Raw genomic sequence first — 23,791 nt, forward strand, 5'->3', positions numbered from 1 at the left:
CGCTCGCTGCAACGATGCCTATTGACGAAGATCCGGGAAGCGGTTCGTTCTATTCGACTTGGACGCGTTACTCGACGAGAATTCGCGTGATCTTCGCGACCGAGTTACGTGTCGTGCGATCTCAAGTCCCTAAAGCGAGTTCTGAGAATATTTAACCGCCGTCGTTGAATATTTATTCCTGTTGCTGACTCGAAAAAGTATTTCTACGCTCTTGCGTTTACTGGAATACATTTACTTGCACGGAAAGACAAGGTAAAAAAAGATTGTTGGAAATACGGAGGAATAAACGAGACGTATCGATTAAAAACCAGAGAAGTAGTAGATCTCCGTATAGAAAATGGATCGATTCAACGATTACGATACTCGCGTTATTTGTCCGGTCTATTTCGCTGACTTGCCATCTTTCTTCCAACGTCCTCGTCGCTTTAGCATTGTTCGCGTGATCTGCTTTGTATTCTATTCCTCTTTAATTAATTATTCGGCTAATTTACACGCCGACCTCTATCGCATATTTCCTTCTTCCCGAATTCCTATACTCGTCGTCGTTTCCGTAAGCGAGCACATCCTTTTAGTTTTAAAAAGTCTCTCCATCCCCCGTTTCTTACGTCCTCTGGTCCTATTTTAGCTGCTAGGTGTAGGTGGCTGGCTGCTTTTATCGCTTCTGTCGCTTTCGTTTGTGCCTCGAGTTGGCGATATACGAAACAATCGTTAAAGCCAGATACGGCCTTGTGGAATTGTCCTGCGGGCAACAGCGGCAAGGAGCCGCATGGCCAAACTCGAATCACTGCAAACAGAATTAATCGATCGTACGGAAAACAGTGGCGAGTGGCTGGTGGAAACGTAGGAGGGAAAGAGCAACGTACCGATCGACCAGCTGTGCAAAGGTACAAGGATCGGGTTGAACGAAGACTAAAAAGGACTAAAAAGCGAATGTGGAGCAGGATGTATTTGCGAAAATCGTGTATCTAGACGTTCGAAGCTGAAACCTTATTTCCTGCATCGAATCTTCTCGTTAGACGAGAACGTTGGATCGTTGGAACTTTGTCGGAACGTTCGGATAATAGATCTCGACGTACTCGATGATACCGCGGTGTAAAAATGGAATGTACGACTGATAAAAAAAGCGCACTCGATTGGAAAATACTTTTGTAGTCACGCGTTAACTCTCCGTCTAATTGCATCGTAATCTAGAAAAAGAAATGTTATTTTTATAATTCGCGACTCGTTGTTGCGATACCGATAACGTGGACGTTTCCGCGATAACGAATGGAAGTGAGAAGAAAGATAAGAAAGTTTGCGAACGGTTATGACCTTTTTTTCTTCTTAAAATAAATCCGATGCTTTTAACGAGTTTTAAAAACTGCCTATAATAGCCTATAATCTGGCGTAACGAAGACGATCGATCGGTGACATTTATCGCGTACGGTATGGAATACGCGAGTTAAAATTAACAACCGTATAATCTAAAATTAGGGGGTAACCTAACCGAAATCCGATCGAATCGCCAATGAGCGAACGATACCGGTTAAGAGGTTAAGTCGAAGCTAAAACGTGCAATCGTTGGATCGAAGGAAGAAAAATGAGTGGAAATTCTTGGAAAGTAATTAGTAAGTAAAATAAAAAGCGGTATTCGTTTCTCGAGCGTGGAAGAAGGAAAAGTTTCGTAGAGTCGTAGAGAGCGCTATGGAGGGGAAGGTTTTTACGTCGATTTTCTATCGCAGTCGCGGAGAGCTGATGATAAGAGGTTAAAGGGGAGAAACGACGTAGAACACGTAGAAGACGTAGAAGCAAGAGGAAGTGGGTGGCGAGGGTGGCGGGAGAAGAAAGCCTTTCGAAACGTAATTCCGGCCGGAAGAGCCGGGAACCCGGAAGCGAGGGAGGAAGCACTACCGCGGCAGGGTGGTAAGGGGAATGGAAAATTCTCCAGAGCCTCGGGGGAGGGCTCGATCGATCGTTAAGATCACGGACGAGGTGTCGACGTCTAACCACCGGCAAATTTCTAGCGACTGCCTCTTTCGTTATCCTTTGCGCTACCTTTGAGAGATGCAGAGAGAGAGAGAGGTTTCTCGCGCAACGACCATACGACCAAGTGATTTTTACGACTCGACGATCGTACTGGAGCTAGGCCTTTTTGCCATGTAAATAGATAGTCTGAAAGCACCAATGTTCGTTTCGGATAAGAATTTTCTGAGAAAACTCGAACGACGAACCTGACGAAAAACCGACTGCCGTGTATATCGTTCTTTTCCACGCCATTTTTCGGCCGATACTTTTGATACTGTTGATCGTACAGATACGAATCGATCGACGAAACGTTCGCTTCGAACAGGAATTCGCGTTGCGCGTCCTCAGTCTCGTCGATATGGAAATTCGGTTTCGCCGAAACAAGCGGTAACAAGTGGTCGAATTACAAATATAACGAGCGATCGTTTATCATCGATCAACGTCTCGTTCGTATACTCATTTTGCTTAAAATTTTCCCGCCTGAAAACAGAGATTAAGTAGGGAATTTCAGCATATCGGGGGTAAAGAGAATAGGATACACGGGTTCGAAGAAAAAGACGAATCGCGTAACGAGTAACATCGCGGAATACGTGTACGGCTATTCTTCTCTCCTTCTCGCACCGCAGGGAAGAGAACCGGTCTGTATCCGGACCGGAAGCGCGGACCTTGGACTTTTCTTTTTCGCTATCTCCGTCTCGTTGCCTCGTTCCTCCTTTGAAGAATTCGACGAGCGGTCAATTCCATCTCCACTCTTTCCCTCTTCTTCCATCTTGGCCAGCCTTCTTTCTCGTTCGTCCGGTTAATTCCAAGAGGGAGCAAAAGGAAGCAGACGCTCGCGATAGATGGCATCCGGTTCCCCTCTTTCGAGGAAAACTCGAGGAGGAAGTGGCGTTTAAAATACCTACGCCGGTTCCTCGTTCTATCGGTTCTTTTTCCTCCTTTCCAACTTCACTTGCCACTTGAAATACAATCTTTATCCGGACACGGGGAAAAAGACACGGGGCGAAACGTACGCCGATCGAGGTCAGCCGCCGATGAGAAACAACGTTGCAACGATGCAACGATCGGGATAGTTTGAGTTTTACGGGGGATTAGGTTGCCCCCGTGAAGCCAATACACTCGCTCTCCATCTACACCCTCCTTTGACTTTTTTCTCTCTACTTTGTCTCGTCCTTCTCATTCGTCGCGTCTCTTTGATCCCTCTGCTTCGTCGAGGATCGTTCGGTCGAGACTCGTTAATTTCTTGCCGCGCGTTGACCCTTTGTGCACGCAGAATCTTGATTAATCGACCGTTAGGTTATCTAAAAACCTATTGATCGAGCTGATTGAGTTAACCGTTGAATTATCAAGATCAACTGCTTGCTCGAATCCCCGGTTACTCCTTTCACGATTAATTCCACCGTATTATTCGTATTATTCGTATTATTCGTGATATTTGGCCACAGCCGCGCGTACGCGGATTTCCAACTAGCGAACGCAGCGTTGCGGAGCGTCTCGATAACGACAATAGCATATTGAATTTATGCGTGTAAATTGTTATCCGTGTAATAGAACGTAACAGTCGATGCAAGATAAACAATGGAGAATTTCATTTTCGCTGTTCCCATTTTGCCGATATCTCTCGTTGTTTCGTTTCAAAGGACCCTTTTTATACGATACGCAAGGCCCTTTCCATATCGATTTCGACTCTAGCGAGTTCGAAGCCGCGTTAAATTTAATTCGCCGTTTATGAAAGAGAAAAGAGCAACGAAATATAACTTACCGCGCCACTTCTTACCTTTTGTTATTGCAGTCGCTCGCATCGTCCGTTTCCCTGTCGCAAGTACACAGTGACGTTTCGTCTGCATCTTTGTATAATTTACGCGCCTCGAGTGGTTTCGTGGATCGGAAAATTTTGCAATCGAAAATTATTGTACGACGACGAATATCGCGGTAATAAGAGCCGACTTTATCCGCCGTTAGTACCGCCGTAACTGCCGCCGTACTTCCTTCGTCCTGTATTTATAAACACAGATTTCCCGACCGCTCGATAACCCGCCAAACTTTCCGTCCTCTCGACGATACAGGTCGCATCGTCGAAACGAGTGGTTGCGTGATTGTTCGAAGCTGAGCGTGGAAGAAGAGGCCGCGTATGTCAGCTGCTTTTACAACGTCGTCCGTAACTCGTCGACTCGTAAGTCGGAATTTCTTTTATCCAAAGCCGCGTCGACTGATCGTTCGATGTCTTTGTTCTTTCGCATAGACGGACGATCTCTCGCGGGAGCGGAATCGGTGCGAGGATATCCTTAAGACGGTCGTCGACGTTGCATACGGCGAACTGATTCGGTTCTCCCGTGGATGCAATTTTTCCTATTAGATCGGCTAGTTACGATCGTGGTTGTCGCGACGAGCCGTTATACATATATATCTATATATCTATATATATGTCGGAGATGGAAGGACACCGGAGCCTCCCGTTTGGAACTATGGGAAAATCCCGTAATATTATAATCTAGATTCTACTATAGCCGTAATTAAACAATTGTCATTCATTGTATTTGTTCGAGACTTGTGATAGTAGGATTGGGTTCGAGGTGACACAACTGGTCGCCGAACGTAGCCGCGGTCACGGGATGGACATTTTCCTTGGGAATGTCGATATAATGGGACACACGTTGTATTAACAATCAAACTTCAAGCAGAGATTGCCTAGCAACGGCGATTGGAACCTTCTCGAAGCTTCGGACCAGTATATAACAAACGAACGCAATCGAAAAGGCAGGAAAAGAATTCCATCAGTCTATTATTCGTGCGATCGCCTTGAAGAGTTACACATCGAGAAGTATATACAGAGCGTCCCATTAAACGTATTTGCGTGTTGAAGCATTTTACGTTTAATAAAGAGTTATCCTGTTGACCGTGGATTCGTTATCGAACCTAGAATCATTGTCACTAACATCTCGAAGCATCTCGAGTATCTAATTACCACGGTTACTTGTCGATATCTGTAACAATCGTGTTTGCATTAGTCAATATCTTCTCTATTGCATAACGACAAAGTCTAACCATAACGAAGGTTCGTTTCACGCCCCTTTAACCCCAACCCTAATCATAATGCTAATCCGACACATATATATATATATATATATATACAAGGTGGTCGGTAAATTGTCCCAACGTTCTTTGGGGTCGAAGAGAAATCGGAGAAATTAGCGGAATACGCGTAAGGCGAAAGGAAATTACTCGTGCAATTATTGTTTTCGCGAACACGACACGACGGACTTGTCTCGTCTTGCGTCCAGTCGATCGGTAAAGATCGGTCGACATTTGTTTTCACGGCATTGTAGATCGTGTTGGAAAAGAGAAGGCCTGCCTAGAGTCGGCTCGTTAGCTGGAAAGAATCTATTTTTCTTATTTATCCCGATTTACGCGCCAACGATCGACCTGCAATTTGACTCGCTCGACGAGCTCGGCGTCTGCCCCGACACGTTCGGCCGAGACGTACGAATCGCGTTGGAGCAAGTTGCTTGTTTCGATAAACAGCGTGCATTTGTAGCAAACAATACGAATCTACGTGAGAAAATCGGACGGAGAACGATCGGCGGATGACGTTCGATCCGCCGCGTTAGCGTCCAAGGATAAAGCTGGCGCGAATAAAAAGGATCGCAAAGTTTTTCGTCCCATTTCCATATTTTCCAACGTTCGACTCGCGACCGATTAGCGTCGAAATGAGATTCGTATGGGCGTAAAGATGCGGCAGGATTTTCGTTAATTTAACGATGTTGGTTTCACAGTGCGTGATTCGGATAACGATCAAAGTTCGTCGATTTGGAGATGTACAAGATGTTTCGTAAGTTTGACGAGCAGCCTCGGCCATCCTCCTCCCTCCCCCCATCCCAATTACCTTAATCACCCACGGTCGTTTGCTTTCCAGCCGATATTGGTATTATAGATATTATTACCATTACTGTTGTTATATTTACACGTCGTTCGCTCTAACGCGCGTTAACTGCATGAAAAGTTTCTTCTTACGGCCCTGACAGAGCCCGCGGACCCTTGTACGTGCGCTTTTACTTTCATCGATTCCTTCCTTCGTTCCGAAAACATGATTCCTTTAATTACTGTCCGTCTCGCGAGTACGTAAGCGTGTCTACGCGGTATACTACATTTCAAAAATATCCACACGCGTACTCATCCTCGATAGAACGTAATTTAATGTGAAAATTATGGAGAAAAAGAGCGGCGCTGATTTTATCTTTCATGGCCGGTAATTAGAGCATCGTGATGCGATGCGATGCGATCGATGTATCCAGGGCTAATCCGCTAAATTCAATTGTAACGTGATAGAAAGAAATTGGCCTTTGTAACTGTCCGAGCTCGTACAACTGTCCGTTTTATTTGCAAAGTTTTGCTCGTTTTCAGTTTGTAAATTAGAAATCGGGCAAAAGGGATTTTCCTACACTGGCGCAGAGATTGTCAACGTTACAGAGACTATCGAGTAGAGTTATCTAAAATACCAATCGATCGTGTACGCGATGGAAAAAAGAAAGATACGCTGCTCCTTGATAGATAATTTCGATTTTTATCCCCATTAATTAGAGTGTCTTATCTAGAATTCTTTCAGTCGCACAATACGATCAAGTATTTAATGTAATGTGACGTAACGTTCTTTACATTAAAAGTTCTTATTATTTCTCGTTGGAAATTCTCGTGACACGTGGGTCGGAAATCGCGGATACATCGTAGATATAAAGATTTTACGGGCTTTCCGCTATAGGAGCGCCTGGACGGGAGGATAGGTAAAAAGATAAATAAACCACGGCCAGGAAAGTGGGAACGTTGGCTGTCGAGCGAGAGACATCTTGTTCAAGGGGAATCGCGGGTCGGTGCTCCTCGCTAAACAGTCGAGTAGCGCGGATGTTTGAAAAATTGTCGCGGTACACCGGTTGAAAATCGCGGATGGTAGCTGGCAGCAGGAGAGACGCGATTCTTACTCGTCGAACGCACACTCGGAGAGAAAAGGTGGAAAAAAGGGGCGCGCGAACAGGAAAATAAGTAGTAATAATAAGGGAAAACGAAGGAAAACGACGAAAGAGGCACGTTGGATACGCGTTTCGTTGTACTGATGCTCGTGAAAAGCGCGTTCGCTTCGTCGGAGGATCGATAGACAGACGTAACGAGGCTGGTGGTTTTGCCCGATTTTTTCAACCACGTGCGTATTTTTCCTGTACGTACAACAGGCGATTGGCCTTAGTTTTCCAGTTGTAGGGAAAGATATCCTGCCGCCCGGTCTTGATTCTCAGGCTGAGGCGGGTCAGCGCTAACTTAGTAGCGCTATTAATCAGCCGCCGTGAGGCGGCAGCCTCCGCAAATCCCCTTATCGGTATTAATATAAACAACGCTGGACGGCCGCCTCACCGCGGCTGATTGATATCGCCACTAAACCAATCCAGCTTGAGAGCTAAGAGCGAGCGGCGGGATATTTTTGCACGTAGCTGGGAAACTAAGCCAACCGCCTAGTTGCCCGGAACGACGAAATTTACGCGATTTTCATTAGCGTCGTCTTACGCTTCTCCGCTTTGATGCCGCAACCAACGACGCGTTGTTCGCGTGGATCCATCGTTCGGCGGTGATGAAACGTAGCCGGCGGCTTCCGACTAAACGGTCAGGTGTCGCGTGTTTTAAAAAATTTGTTGCCGCCCACCGATTGCGATCTGTCTAGCGGGATAGCGATTGTCGCTATGGTGGTCGGCAAAGACACGCGTGTTACAAAAGGCGTGGAGAAAGGGACGCGAGAACAGGCGGATCGCTGACGAGAGAGATGAATCCAAAGCCAAAATCACGAAAGAAGGAACGCTCTGTTCTCTAGACAGAGAGAGAGAGAGAGAGAGAGAGAGAGAGAGAGAGAGAGAGAGAGACATCTTCTTTCGGGAGAAAGAAACACCTCTGGAGAGCAAAGTGCATCTTCGGAGGATAGTTTTCAAGTTTACTGGGCCACTCGAAAGAAACCTTCTGTGTGCCGGGATGAGGGTGGCTGGCACGCTACGGTGCAATGTCGAGGGATGTCGCGACGAGTGGAACGAGAGGGGCAGGAGAAGGAAGGAGAGAGAAGAACCGGGAGGAGAGAGCGAAGCGAGAGGAGGGATAAAGAGAGAAGAAAGAGGCTGGTTCCCATGAGGAGGAGCTGCTGCCGAGTGACGAGGGTGAAGCAGCCTTTTTATCGACTTCCGGTCGGCGTTAGTTGCACGCACGTGCATCCGAGGCCTCGATGCTCTCTTTGTACCTCCGCAGAGATTCTCATTCACCCTCGATCTTTCGCGCTCTCCTTCCTCGCTTCTTCTCGAGTAACAGGTAGTTGGAAAGTTCGACGAAATTTCTGCCCGATAAAAAGCTTTTCCATATCTTTCACCGCCTCCTATCTTTCTACGCTTTTACGCGCTACCATTTCCACGGTGTAACAGTTAACTGCGACGAGTCTTTTTTCACGTTCGAAATTATCGCGACCGTGTTAAATCGCGCCACTTTCCTCGGTATATAAGGACGTTTGATTTTCTACCATTTTCCTTCCACGAACGTTACTCGTTCGACAAACAAAGGCAAATAAGAATCGTTTCGTTAAACAGAACGGAGCAAGCAGCGCGAAATCTTTGCAATCTTTAAAAACGAAGCAAGTTATCTGCCGATGTATAACATTTTCCGTAAAGATCGTTCTCCGTACGAGATGTGGTAGAATAAGGGTTTGAAACGTTATGTTCTGTCGTTAAAGTAGGGTACGGGCGATCGATATTATATTGTCGATATTTAGCGTTCTCAACATTATCGTTCATCTGAAATATCGATTTGTTCGAAGGAGATACAATTATAGTATCTGTGATCGTCGGTCGATATGGAAGTAAATTATTACAAAAACACAATTTTATCTACTTTTTTTTTTTTTTTTTACAACATTTACGCATACGTCACAGACAGATGCAAGTTGCGAATCATCTTACGTATACTGTGGTTTAACGATATTTCCATTTTAGTTGCACCCAGTTTAGCGTAACGAAAGACAAGCAACGGATAGATTCTCCGTACATTCTCCTCTGGTTTCCGCGCGCTTCTTCTTTCTCCTATGCCAAGTTTTACGAAATTACGACTGCAATGTCTTTTAAACTCGGCCTTTTTCCCGTCCAACTACGTAACTCGATAACTTTTCTTAGAGGATGTAAAAACGCATCGAACGACGTGGAAAAAATTATGGCGTTCCACTTATAGAAACTAGCACGGCAGTAAGATAGCGCGCGTTAGACGGTGCAAAATTTCCTTCCACGATTTTTCTCCAACTTCGCTTGCAACCAAGTTACAGCCTGTCCCAGTTGCTAGAAACACCCTGTATAACGGAACGCGCGAGGAATAACGTTTAATCGTGTTTTTTTCCGGCAGTAGTTCCTAGCGGCGCGGCGATCGAGGGTATAAAAGAGGGCGGAGAACACTAACCACGTGGGTCGGTCGTTCGTCTGATAAACCTCTGTTCGACGACGTGTCACTGACCCTCTCTTCTCCAACCTCTCTCCTCGCTCGCCACTCTTTTCCCTCTTTCTCCTTTTTTTTAATTTGTTTTCGCGATAACGATTCGACACGAACGGTCTCTTAACCGTACTGCGTTCTTTCGGTCGTTTGCGACCCAATCGTACGTACTATTCTAGCGTTAAAAAGTATCTCGAGTTTGAACGAAACGCGAGAAACGTATGCCTGTTTCGTTTGCCGAGAACCTTGCCAGGCAATTCAGTCTTATTTTCATGTTTTTCTAACTAGGCTAGCACTTTTGTACTTTTTTCAAGTTGGCAGCTACTAGCGACTTTGGGTTAAGTTGGCGGCAGGTTATCGTTTGAAAGAACCGCCAAGAACCTTCCATCTTTTTCTTTTGCCGTTTTCGTTTGCAAGGTGTATGTATGGTGTGTCGCGTGTGAATTCGTTGCAGTCTATTTCTTTTCTTTCTTTTTTCAACTTTTCAACGATATATTTCTAGCGGATCGAAACGAGCCTTCTTCTTCATTTGGTGCCAACGAGAGAGTTACATCGAAGCCAAGATCGTAAATAAAGAATGCGTGCGTATCGCAGTGGGGTTAATTAATCGTTCGAATTCGAAGATTCCGATTCGAGGATTCTCGTTCCGTGCGTGCATATAGACGATTAACAAAATGAATCGTTATAATCGCTGTAACGATATCGTATGATTGATGTACACGCATGGATTTCCATATTTACGTAACTGGACAGAGGGACGAAGAAAGACCGGATTATAGATGATACGCCAGATAGAATCACCGCTTACTGGCAATTTCATGGCTTCGAACGTGAATTATCGCCGTGGCATTTCCTGTAATTTAAACGATATAATGGATTCGAAAGAGCTTTCGCGGCACACGAAAGTTCACGGACAAACGGTAATCATTTGGGAAAACACGAAACGTTGCGCGTATTTTTCTTCCAAACTTTTACGTAGAATTATAATCCTACTATGAGTAATATTACGAGATCCTTCGAACTTTTCAGCCGAGAACCCTTCGAATCGTGACAAATGCTGCTTGGTATATCTCTAACCAGACGCTTTACGAACGTCTTAAGATCCCATCCATCAAACACGTAATTGGACTGGATGCAGTAAAATACGAAAACCGAAATACAAGTCACGGAGAATGAATCCCCGTATTAAGGTATTAACGAACCGGGTAAAGGTAGAAAAAAAGATACAAAAGGTTCGTCCAAGGACCTGGTCTAATAATATAATTAACTGTTAAACTGTTGAAAATAATAAGCGTAGCAGTAGCGTGTGCCTGATCAAGTTGGCCGTAGCACGTTTGCTACCCGTAAAATGATATAGACGGTAAATTTGCAAAACGGATATATATATATATATATATGTAATTAGAAACTCTTTCTAATCCTTGATTTTCGTTCTTCTTGATTTCGGTCGATTCTTGATGATTCAGTTGTATCACGAATTAACGCCCATAATATATATACATATATACATATATATGTAGATGCTTTAGTTTTTGCGCAAGGAATAACAAAAATAACGAATATGATACAATTGAGACGAACGATTAAATAAAAAAATTGTAATAGAGCGCGGAATAAAATTTTATTCGTGACTGATTATTCGACTAAAAGTTTATTCGAATAACGCCCATCGTGACGCACGAGCACCCAGTACCGTACGCACCGTTAAGCAAATTATCTAAATCGACATCCGCGTCATTTGGGGGACTTTAAACGACAAAGATCTGCGTGCTAGCGTACCTCTATCCTCCGCGTGGCTGCTTCTCTGTGAACGTGAACACTGTGCGAACACGGTATCGGTTTATCGAGCGATTCGTCGGCGTGCAAAAAGTTTCCATGCTTGTTCTTAATTGCGATAACGCAGAGGCCATAATGCGTTCACCGTTGCACGAAGAGTGGCGTCAAACTGTTGCAGCGGCGGCGACATTCACGTCGACGAACTGACCAAGATACGCTTAAGGCTGCTGCAGACCGAGATCGCGTAAATAGGTCCCGACGCTGGCTACGGAAAACCGAGTCGGAAATTGAGTCGCGAAAGATCAACGCGGAAGACGAAGAGGTGTTCGTTGCGTCTGTTCGTAGCATGCATCTTTATCTCTCTCACGACTGAATTTTCGGTCGGATCGACGGGATTTTCGCCTGCCTTTCGATATTCGGATGCGATAGACAAAAGTAGCAACTAGTAGGAAACAAAGCTGACTTTACGTTGCTCGCTGTGTACCGACTGTTGGGGTTTGAAGGACCATTGCGGATAAGACGAGGATATAAATCGGCAACGAGCCGCGCCGGTTCTCCAAAGTGAACAGCGTAGATTCGGCTTTACTCGCTACTCGTCTACCGCACTGGCTCTGTTTGAACCAGCCTCTACCAGTAAGTGGACGGACGTTGATTTGTTTGCGTAGTGCGCTACGCCAGTGGCTGCTATCTCGGCCCGCATCTCTCTTTTCTGCTTCTCTTTCTCTCTTTCTTTCCGCCCGCGGAGGAACGAGAAAGCACTTCCTTGTGAGTTGGCGAGAGCGTGACGTAAGCGGACGCGCGAGCATCGGGTTCACCGACCAACTCAAGGTCGCGGAAACTCTGCTTTTCTTCTTTTCCCCGGTCCCCTTTTCGTTTCCTCCATTCCACTCACCGAGTTGCAGTGGTTCGCCAAACTATTCCAACGTCTAGTATTTTTTCTTTACATATATATATATAAAGAGAGAGAGAGACACGAGGTTCATTTATCCGGATTGATAGGGAGACAAAACCGTTCGGACAATGAAATTTTCGAATAATGGAACAATCACTTTCCCGATATGAAATTTCGTTTATTCGAATACGGACAAAGGCTAATCGATAGCTTCTTTAAACATACACCTTATATCATATTATCATATTATCTTTTTATCGTCTGCCTAGTCGCGTAATTCTTTCAATAACGAGTCACATTCTTTTTGTACTTGGAACTATCGAGGCGCTGTTTTTCGAACGCCACGAGTGCCTCGGCATGTGAAGCCATCTCTTCGCTCCCACTTTCGTTTGCTGTTTCCATTCGTGTAAAGTCGTCGTTATTATCGTATTTATCGGAACGAAACCATTTCGTTACATCGCTATACTTGACGTTTTTCTACTGTCGTTAGCATCCGAACAATCTACGTGCTTTGGATAAATTTTACGATATCGCGTTTTCGTTTTTTACGGCTAGGTGATAGTAGGTAGATGGGTAGATGGTTAGACGAGGAAAGGATAAAATTATAAATACAACGAAGAATTACTTTTACTCAGACTTTATTTATATATCGATTGTTTTGTACCTTCTTGTTGTTACGTATGTAACTGGAGTTGCGGAAAATTATGCCGGTCAAAACCGGGTCGCGAGTAGGAAAAAATGTAAGAAGCGTTCGTCTATAAAATGAGAGAGAGAGAGAGAGAAAACTCTGAATACAAAAAAGATGACTGAACGGTGATACTATATTGAGATAATAGAGAAGGAATGACGTACGGCAATATATCGTATATTGGCAATTTTTGTTTGCGAAACGATTGCGGTATTGGGTTATCAGTTAGTGGTACGAAAGCGGCGCTACTACAGTTTCATTTGACGCCACCTCAAACTATATTACTTTACATGGCTTGCCTAATCAATAATAATAGTGGCTTCGGTTATCGTGGAATTTTCAATGGAAAACGTTTCCTTTGCTTCGTTTTACACGTCGTATGTCATCGTTGTAATGTAAACAGATTCGTAAATGCATGCCCATACTTGACGAGTTGCACGAGTACACGTTAAAATGAGTAAAATGCGTCGTATGAGAATATATCCCAGGCACTTTAGTTTTCGAATTATGGATGACTACAGAGAATGGTCAAAGTGTATGTCTGGTGCCTGACACATGCAATTGTACGTTTTAGCATCGACTACGTACCAGCGATGCAGCACGTCTCGAGATGTAAAGCTAGCGAACCGTATGAATCGATACGAAGCAGGTAGCGTTTCGGTATTATATCCTTATGAGTTTTATTATTTCACTATTGTTTTACTAGGGGAAAAGAGAAAAATTGCAAATTTCACACGATCGAAATGAAAATACGCTTCGGATGTATATTACAGGCAACGCTGAAAAGCCCCTATACGCGTTGAAAAATATTGCGATGCAAAGTTATAGGAAGCAACTCATATCGTATTGTTTCTTTTTATTTCGAATATCCGTTTATATTCGTTTTTCCATGTACGGCCAGTGTTGCTTGCCGACATAGGTGTACGTTGAATTTTCTGCACAACTGTAGATGGAATTAAAGCCTGATAACGTTTCAGAATGCAAGAGGAAGATACTTTTCGCTGCTGCACACGCTTCCTCGCATTGACGAGAGCCTCGCGTTCCTGTTCCTTTTCAATTCCAAGGAAAATCGGTTATAGTATCAAGAGGTTCCGGAAACAATCCGCTCGGGTATCGGCGTTCTCGTAAAAGGCGTTTGCGCCAGATAAGCACCCAAAGCTACGTAAACTCCCGTTTAAACGATCATCTACGCGGCGTTGCGAGGAAATCTGTGTAATCGGTGATTTACGTGGCGCATGTGCGATAGATCATCGTGCAGTTGGAGCGTAACGAAAATTATAGAGGAGGTAAGCAGAGTGTACCGGGACCGGAGAAAGTTTTCCCTCGTTATTCTCTTCTCTATAGATGCATCGCTGTTATTATGTAATTTTCTTGTACCGTCTCCTATGCTTGGCTTGCGAAATTCGGACGATAGCTTTTCGAAGAGTCGATGGGCACCGGCAAACCATCCTTCTTCTTCCTCTACTTTTCTTTTCCACGTCGATATCGCGTCTCCAGTGTACAGAGTGAGATTGCATCGACTACGGTTTGGAGATTCTGAATAGATGCGTTCCGCGAATCTTTGAAACGTTTCCACTTTCGGCGCGAGAAGAATTCTCCATCGTTGTCAAGCTACGACTTGACCTAATTGCTTGGCACGTTCTGTGCCTGTGTCTGATGTATAGAACGTATAGGGTGATTAGTAGATACATGTCGATATTCGAGAAGGTGAATGTACGCGTTGAAATAAGCGCGGAGACGTCCTGCGAACGTACGTCCCATGTACCTGAGTTACGGATAAATACAGATAAGGTACAAAGTGTGTACCTTTGTATCTCGATGTGTACATTGTACGCTCCAAGGTCCGGATAATTAAAAATAATTTCCCGTATTAACGTCTCTGATGTTAATCGTCGAGTCGAAATACGTAATGGCATTTGCAGAAATCAATCAATTTGCACTTTGATTTCTCGTTGGAAAAGCAAAGTTTTGACAATTTTTCTATCGCTATATGTAGTACGTAGTAAATAACGGTAAATTACAAGTAATTTAATCTACGGTTATAATAAAAAGAACGTTGGTATAAAGTGGACGATATTAATATCTACTAGATTGCACATAGAAATGTGAATGTAAGTACGATATCGGATGATATCGATAAATCATCGGTTTACACACCCCCACTTCACATCGGTGAGAAGTAAAATTCCAAACGTTTCTAAATTCAAACAATGGGAATATATTTGTCAAAGGTATTTCCATCTCGAGAGTACATATGTACTTTTATTTTTGTCGTCGACGATGTTACATGGAAGAGTGTTGTAGTTATTGATTACGAAATGTCAAGTATGAAAGCCTTCTTTTAATCCGTTTTATACGCGGAAGTGGACTGATAACGTCGGGTAACGTGATCGACACTTTATTCTTTGGTTTCGTGCGGCTTCTGTTTTTTCGTTGTTGTTCTTTCCTTTCTTGTTTCCTGATAAACGTCGAATCTTACGTGGCCAATTTATATCAACGTTTGTACAAGTGAAAACCGACATGGCTTTTGTAATTATTCGCTTTCTCAGAAGTGAGTCATAGTCGATGTGTTGGGCATTATCGAGTAAATTCTCAATTATATAATTATTTAAATAGAGAGCCGTTTGTTATTTGATAGTTGAAACGAAAGGCAGAGATAAGCTATTTGTTATTTAAAATACTGAAGTTAATTACTGAAATTAAATGTTGTTTACGAATAGGCCTTTATTTTTCACTTATTATTATTATTATTTACTTTTATTAAACGGTATTATTTAACATTTATTATAATTAATTCGATCTGTTACTGCGTTAATTTTAATAAAATTAATGGTACTTTGCCCGCCATAAATACCTGTGTTACGTAATTCACAATAATAGGAATGCGTATATCGTAATTTGAAAATGCTGCTGAATTATGTAGTAGAAAGAAAAGATATAGGTAAAAATCTCTCGTAAAACGAAATTGTTTTTTCAATAAAACTCGCGACGTTTTCAATTACGTTTAGGAGTTTTTCGAGGCACGGCCAACCTTTTCCACGAGTCGATCAACAGCTAATATAATTTGTATTACGCCGGTAATAAATCAACTTATTATCAGCGATGTATCCTCTGTTATCGATGAATCAATAGTAGATTGCCACATAATGAAGCCCGACAGGAATTAGCGAAAACCGTGAGTAAGATAAAGAAAGCGAGAAGGAGAGAGGAAGCAGACGAGTACCCGGAAGAAAGGAGAATCGACTCTTGGCTCTGCGATAAATCTTAAATCCTCCTCAAGGATCTTCCGCCTTCTACCGTTAACCAGAACGATTTCGTGCTTGGCTCGGAGTTCTCTTATATTTTACAACTACCTCTTTTTTTTTTTTCTTTCGCGACCTTTATTTTGCTTCGAATCGCGTGCATTAACCGCAAACTCGCTTTTTTTTTTTCAACAGTTTTGCGACGTACGCGCAAACAGACGAATCTGCCTTGTTTCTTGTACAGCTGGAATTTTGTTTACAAAGGAGAAAAGGAGCATAGTCGATCGGAGGTCTCTTCGGTTTAGTCGAGCAAGCGAGACCCGATAACAATCGCAATAGTCAACAAATTATAGCCGAAGCTGAAAGCACTCGTTCCTGTCTGATTACGAAAGTTTTAAGCGGCTGTGAGCCCGTGGATAGCGTTTATAGACGGTGACTGCCTGGAAACCTCTGTGCCGTTGTTGGCGAATAGTCGCCTAACGACAAACCGTGTGTAGTAGTCGCGTCGAACGAAAGAGAAAAAGAAAACAAGATGCAGTTGCGGTAAATCCGCGTAACACTTGTAATATTTTGTCGTGACAAAGTACGATAGCATAACGATAAGGAAGCAAAGTGAGAGTTGACGCTTCGTCTGCGCGCTGGTTCGTTTTCGACCAGTTGTTTTTAAGCGAGTTTTCGTTCTTTTCCTATCTTTGGTTCGATTTTTCGCTTGCAGAATACCTTTTTCAGGTGACTGCGGCCATATATATTTTGGCACGGTATGAGAGCAACGTCGTTTATCGCTAAAAATCGTCTGGTCTTCGCATATACGGGAACGCGCTACGATTTTACAAGAAAGTCATTTGCTGTATCTTTGGAACTAACATTGATCGATAAATAATCGATAACCGTAATCTGTTGAACGTGAAAAAAAAAAATCTAATTACCAACAAGGTAAGATTCTCTTAAATAGCGAGATAGGGCTTTATCGTGTAGGGCTAATATCGCGCTAGGGCTTAGGCTTTAATCTCTCTCGCGTTTTAACAGAAAATTATGATTTGCTAAATATCGAAATAGCGTTTGCCAGCAAACAGTTGGCAGAAAGTGTGGGGGACAGCTAATGTCGATCAAATTGTAGTAGTTTCCTTCGGGTTGTCGTTAGTTACGCAACAGCTTCTATGAATAAGACATAACGAACCTCTGACATTAAGGAAGATCGGGGAGAATGTTCGCTTCCTATCTGTTTATGTTTACATTTACATTTATCGCTATTCCAATTCAGATTATAGGCTTCTCTATGTATGCATATCTCTGCCTGTATGAAATTATATATGCGTGTTTTTTTGAACGCGTGTTTCCTTTTGCTAATTCCCTTTGCTCGTTCTTGCCGTCTTGTTTTTTTTCTTATTTCCACTGCGTGACTTTTGTAGAAAATTTTGCTGCGTGCTAATGAGACGCGTTATAAATAAGAATGTCAATAAATATAGCTCGTGTTGAACTTGAATTAAATATTTTCATATTCTAGTATAGGGTATTGGCATCCTAAATTATGTCCATCTGTATTTCTCTCTTTGAAAGAATGATTTCGGTCTTATCGTTACATTGTAATTTTTAATGTGTGAATCAACGAAAATGTTATGACTCAGAATATGTATAAAACGAGTGAGTCACTGTCTTTAGCGGAAATCGAGTTTTTTCGATGTGACGCTAGAATTCCAAAGAGACAATTTTCACAGTGTTTTCTTTGCCGCGATCTTTCTTATCGATTTTTCAAACAAAAATTGTATGGGACACATTGTTGTTTCTGTATTCTTGTCGGAATGGAATAGACTGGAGAAAAGGAACGATACTCACTCTACCTTCTTACACAGCCCTTCTCGATGTGTCGAATTCGAAAGAAGAAAAGATTTACGAAATTACAAAGCATTACCAAAATATCATCGAGTATAACTGGGTGAAACGGTATTTAACGGAGCAAAGTTTGTTGAAATCGCGCGCAAAATCAATAAACTCGTAGCCTGCGATAGGATAGAGTCGCGGTGGTTGTAGCGTTAAATCCTAAAAATGATAGCAGACCTCAAGTGCCTACGCTATCCAGTGCATCTAAATGAAATTCTCTTCATCGGCGAAGATAGCGCTTGGTGTTTTCCGCCGGGCAATATGCTCTGCTAAATTATATACGAGCAAACCTGTAGAGTGCGGAGAATGGCTAGTATCGTTATTTTCCTTAGTTTCGTTGCTTTTAATTGCCTACAATGTTTCAATGGACGTTGTTGCGCATTCCTGATATTAGTTATTGGTAGCCGGATTGGTAGGCGGATTTTTATGCGAATTCGCATTTTTGAGAACGCAATGGAACAACCCGCGTGGAAAAGACCTTGCATATCCTTTTACGTTACGCGCGTTTTGTAAAACTTTGCGCTTTAGAATCTCCTCTGAACGCGTGAAAGTGCGCGCCGTCTAGTTCTTCGTTCGTCTAGTCAGGTACTTTGTTAAATTCTATATTAAATACCGTTAAACGCCGTTTTTTTCGATAAATAAAGGGAGGAAAAGGTGGGAAAAGGTGGGAGGAGAGGGTGAAGAGGTGGTAAAAATTAAAGTCGCGTAAGCCTGGCAGAACGAAATCCGGTAGACGGAATGTGATCGATCGAGCATCCAGAACGGGCATTTCCGGCTTGGAGGTTGCGACGAGCCAACGAAAGGAGGAAGTTGTACCGGAAGTCGTAATCGACGCAAGAAACTGCTCGAATGATCCTCTAAACAAAAACTGCCTTTCAGGCCTTTGGCAATTAGGACGTTTAAAACGGTCTGCGACCAGTTTATCTCTCGCCACGTATCTTTGCTATTGAACGTTGGTATCGTGTAACGAGACAATGCGGAATTGTACACGCTCCAACGTAATACGGCGTTTATCGATTATATTCGGGAAATGGAAATAAAGGAGGAGAGCGCACTTTGAGCATCGATAGTACGAACGGTGAAATCTTGATACGAGAGATTTACGATGCTCCACGTTGCTCTTTTAACAAATAAGCGTGCGATTTCATTAACGTTTAATTTTCAACGCATCGTGAGTTACGTTAGAGCAAAGCTATCGCAATACATATTTTACCAATTTTTACAAGTTTCTACGTTCGTCTATACGTTAACGCAAATAATAGTCCTGGTATATTACTATATTATATCTCTATTTTATTGCGTTACATCGTAATTACTTGGCTGTTTCGCGATAATTAGCGTGTATCTATCCTACTGTGTATAATACAGCGGTAGGTAGAGCAACGTCCGGATATATGGCCATCGGCCGGCACCGTGTTTCCTCGTATATCCGGAGATGTGACATTCCGAGAATTAACCCACATTATTCGACTGTTGCTCGTGCGTCAAGGGTAAGAGAGCAGGCAGTGGGAAATAAGATAGGGCAGAGTCAGGTCATTTCCCTCTCTTGCTACTCCTAACGACGTGTCACGTACGTTTCAGTTAAAAACTGTCTGTTGGTCAGATAGAGCGGCGTTTCGGTCGTACGGATCTCGATGATCCGACTAAGGCCGTCTGACATCGTTGTACCGTAACGGTGTAATAAAATACAAAAAAAAAAAGAGAGATTATCAATATTTCAAATTCGATACCGGGTTGAATTGCGTCGATACGGATTCGCGGATAACGCGGTGGCCTGCCTCGAGCTACCAGTTTCAGAAACTGGTGAGGACAACTTGTTCGTGGCCGTATATCCGCATAATACGTATATATGTCGATATCTCTGCTTAAAAATATCTTTTCCGCAGAGATATATCGAGGTTTTATTATTCGCGCGAGCGCAGTCTGCTGACTTTTACGGGCGATTGCACATAAGCGAGGATGCATCCTGTTTCTTTTCTGCTCGCGATGATTAGCCGCGTCTGCGGGAACTTGCCTTTTCCTCCTCTTCTTGCCTGTGTCGTATAAAAACTGACAAACGGTGGATGTGATCGATAGCTTTGCAAAAATAGGTCCACGCGACACGACGTAAAATGTAAAGTCGATCGGAGGGGAAAAACGGCGGAGGTGTTTGGTGTCGTGGCGCTTCCGTTCTTTCCTTTTAACATCATCCTCTCTCTCTTTTTTCATTCCATGGCAAGTTTCTTTCTCTGTCTCACGATCGGTTCACGTGGTCGACGCTTCCCGAACGAGAATTTCCTGGTGCGGAACAATGGCGCAACGACCTTCGCGTGCCAATATCTTTGCCTTTCCTTCGCGTCTCCGACACACTCTTTTCCTCCTTATTAATTTCCTACTTACGTTCAAGTCGAAATAGACGTATCGACTTATCGACAAATCGCATTTTTAAATTTAACCTAATCCCGGAATCGTGATTTTTGTGTTAGGTTATCGTTGAAGCCACTTTGGCGAGCCACTTTGCGGAAAGTTAAAAGTCCGCGCGCTCCAACAACGATCGTCGTCGAACGGTATTTGAAAATGTTGGTGTTTTGTCGATTTCAGAGAGGAGAAGATAGAGAGAAAAACGTGTTATGAAATTGTTGCCGTCGATTCAGCTGCCGCAATTGCCACCGGTCTCGGCCGGGGGTGGAATGACGGGGATGGACTCTCGACTACCACCGGGTATATCTCTGCCTTTTAGCCCGACAGAGCTGCTCTGGCGATACGGACCTGCCATGAATTTTCCACCCACTCATCCGCCACCGAGTCCCTTTCTCGACTTCAAGACGCATCTACCAGCTAGTTTGGGTAAGTTCCCACTTTGATTTTCCTCTCCTCTACCCGCAAGAGTTTCAAATTTTATTTGACGAAAAAACACGTTCGCGATTATCGACGTTGGTCATTGGCGCACAGACTCTCGTTATTGTCACTAACCATCCTACTACCGTTATTTCCTATTTCCCTCTCTTTCAACCTACATATTTTCTAACAACGTCTAATATTAATTATTCATATATCGTTGTTACGATTCATAAATCAGAATATGAATATGTTGACACGCGTTTGTTCCGAGTATTTAAATACACACGAATTAGAGACCTTCAACGTCCGAGTACGTGGTCATTGAATCGCGTAATTAAATATGTATACGAATACGTTTGTCGTTGCAACTGCCATTCGTGAAATTTACTCGAGCGAAAAATCTATTACCGCTGTTACTCGAACTTTGCACCAAATCTGATTCACGAGCAGAGCTAAAACTTTTCGTACGTATTTCGTATTTCGATTTAAAATTACACCGTAGAACGATCGCGGTCGAGTGAAATGTATTTTTACAAGGATTTGGAATACCTCGTTGTGAAAAAGTGTCGACTATTCCGTGTATACTTTGTTCTAGATACAACGTTTTGCATTTGCGACAAAGTTATATAATTGCCTGTAATTAGTAACTATATTCAGAACTGGTAGAAACACTATAACATTATTCAATGAAAGTACGAAGAAAAACGTGCCTCTACGTAGTCGCCAATTAAGTAATATTTTTACGTAACCGACGTGAAATGTATTACGTAGGTTTTTAATCGTTAGATGTTAAAAGCATCCGATACACGCGTATTCGTGTATTCGTATCTCGGACTCGGTCTCTCCGTCGTCTCGACGAACAAAAAGACCATAAGCGTAAGAAAAAAAGAAAAAGAAAGAGAAAGAAGGAAAAGAGGAGGAAAGAGCGGAAAGAAATTAATCGAACACGAATGTCCAACAGCTTCGGATCCACGGCTATGGTCCCGGGAGGATGTGGCGACGTTTCTGCGATGGGCCGAGCGAGAATTCGACCTACCCCAATTCGACATGGACATGTTCCAAATGAACGGCAAGGCGCTCTGCCTGCTGACAAAGGCGGATTTGGGAGAGAGGTGTCCAGGCGCTGGCGACGTGTTGCACAACGTGCTGTCGATGCTGGCCAGAGACTTTAGCCAGCTTCAAAGATGTCTTCCCAGCAGTCCGGTGACGCCTACGAGACCCTCTGCATATCCCCTCAGCCCCCATTCGCATCCTCCTACCCCAACCTGGACGGAGAACCCGTACACGGCGAATCTGGCCTCGTTAATGTCGGCGAATTCGGTGACGCTGTCCCCGGCGCCCTCGGTCGACAGTCAAGCCGGTTCGCCGGGCCACACGGAAGGTACTCAGAGTCAGGTTTACAAAAGCGACTCGGACGAGGACAATCAACAGGCGGCGACCGGAAGCCCACCGGCCACCCCGACCGCCCTCGCAGCGCAGAGGTTAAGCGAAGTTTGCGTCAAGGATCAGCCCAGTCCCACGTTAACGCAACCGATGATGCCTCTGACGCCCGGTGCCTTCAGAACGAACCCTGCCAGCGCTGCGAGAGAGTTTTTCCCCAGCGACTCCCCGGAACCCAATACGAGTAAGTAGCGTCTCGGATTCCACGCGACGTGTCCACGATGAGATCCGGCGGTACGCGGCTTTCGACGAACAGCCTGTATTTTTCAATTTTCCACTCTCGTCTTGCCTTGTTCCGATAGCAAATGTCGCGTCGTAAATCCTACCTATTGTACAGCGAGATCGTTGCTTGCCAAACGGGCTAAAAAGCATATTCTTCCTACGTTTGGCCGCAGACGTTGCCCCTTGTTTTGCATTCCAATGGAGAACGAGATACTTGTTCGCGGACATGCATTTTACGAGGCTCTTGCCTGCACCACGTATATAGATTGACTAGGAACGCACGTTCGTCGACGATTGTCTGCCAGTTCGGACTAGATTCCATTCCGCGGACTCTCTTTGCGCTCGAGTTTTGTCTCCGGTGGTCTCCAGATTTTCCGCGTTTTCCGCGAGTCAATCGCCTACAGACACGTGTCTGCCGAACGGATCCGGTAATTTTTTTATATAAAAATTCACATAGATTCGTAGATACGTACGTATTGAAAATAATCGAAACGACGGATTGATAAAGACGCGAAAAAACAATCGGTTCGTTCGAGGAAGATGTTGATAATCATTGGATGGTCATGTATCAAAGTTATTCATTACTATTTCTTGCAACGCAACACTACGAGTACCTGACACGCATCTGAAATTAATGTTGCGAAGGTCATGATCCTAAAAATTCTGTACTAGATAGCAATGAATCTGAGAGAGAAAGTTTACAAGTATCAGATAAAATATTCCTAGACGCACTTAGGCATACGCGCATACTCTACTATAATAATATCCGTTCGTAATAAATGTCCAAACGCCGTAAACAAATTTTAATACGTACGACAAACTGACGCAGAGCCGATTCAAGCTGCCCTGTAAAAACTTGTTCTCAACTATATCCGGTATAGATGGTAACGACAATACGAAACTGATATAATTAATAATAATATCGTAGATTAGCTGACTCGAAATAGACGTATAAAAACATTTCCTTGTCGTTTTCTTTGTCACGCAGATGGTAGACTTTTGTGGGATTTTCTGCAACAACTCTTGAACGATCCGTCGCAACGGTATACGCACTACATTGCGTGGAAAAGTCGGGAAACGGGGGTATTTAAAATCGTCGACCCGCCTGGACTTGCGAGGCTCTGGGGCATCCAGAAGAATCATCTTTCGATGAATTACGATAAAATGAGTAGAGCCCTCCGATACTATTACCGAGTGAACATCTTGCGAAAGGTCCAAGGAGAACGACACTGTTACCAGTAAGTTGATTCTGTCGTTATAATAATTTAGCTGTCACATTGCCAACTAACAGCCGGATAATACAGATATTTATCCAATAAGCTGCGGAAATTGAGACGATTT

General features: G+C 43.6%; 2 protein-coding genes across 2 annotated transcripts in view; one reads left to right on the plus strand and one right to left on the minus strand.

Annotated features, from left to right (window-relative positions):
* LOC122577134 (ets DNA-binding protein pokkuri-like) overlaps window positions 1-23,791 on the plus strand; it is a 32,217-nt gene that overhangs the window by 5,667 nt on the left and 2,759 nt on the right. The window contains exons 2-4 of the mRNA XM_043748264.1: window positions 20,549-20,794; window positions 21,750-22,412; window positions 23,439-23,688. Of these exons, the coding sequence (XP_043604199.1) occupies window positions 20,578-20,794; window positions 21,750-22,412; window positions 23,439-23,688 (1,130 nt within the window). The 5' untranslated portion in view covers window positions 20,549-20,577. The remainder of the gene's footprint in view (window positions 1-20,548; window positions 20,795-21,749; window positions 22,413-23,438; window positions 23,689-23,791) is intronic.
* Window positions 521-4,011, minus strand: LOC122577140. Its single transcript, XM_043748277.1, has 2 exons — window positions 3,782-4,011; window positions 521-784 (listed from the first exon to the last, which is right to left on the minus strand). Exons 1-2 carry the CDS (start codon window positions 3,849-3,851, stop codon window positions 531-533), a joined length of 324 nt encoding a protein of 107 aa, XP_043604212.1. The 5' UTR covers window positions 3,852-4,011; the 3' UTR covers window positions 521-530.

This window comes from Bombus pyrosoma, linkage group LG17 (genome assembly GCF_014825855.1).
Source record: "Bombus pyrosoma isolate SC7728 linkage group LG17, ASM1482585v1, whole genome shotgun sequence".
In the NCBI taxonomy this organism is placed as follows: Eukaryota; Metazoa; Arthropoda; class Insecta; order Hymenoptera; family Apidae; genus Bombus; species Bombus pyrosoma.

Coding starts and splice junctions, on each gene's coding strand:
- LOC122577140 (XM_043748277.1), bottom strand. CDS start 3,851: ATGCAGACGAAACGTCACTGTGTACTTGCGACAGGGAAACGGACGATG. Junction 785..3,781: donor AGCGACTGCAATAACAAAAG/GTAAGAAGTGGC, acceptor TTCTGTTTGCAG/TGATTCGAGTTTGGCCATGC.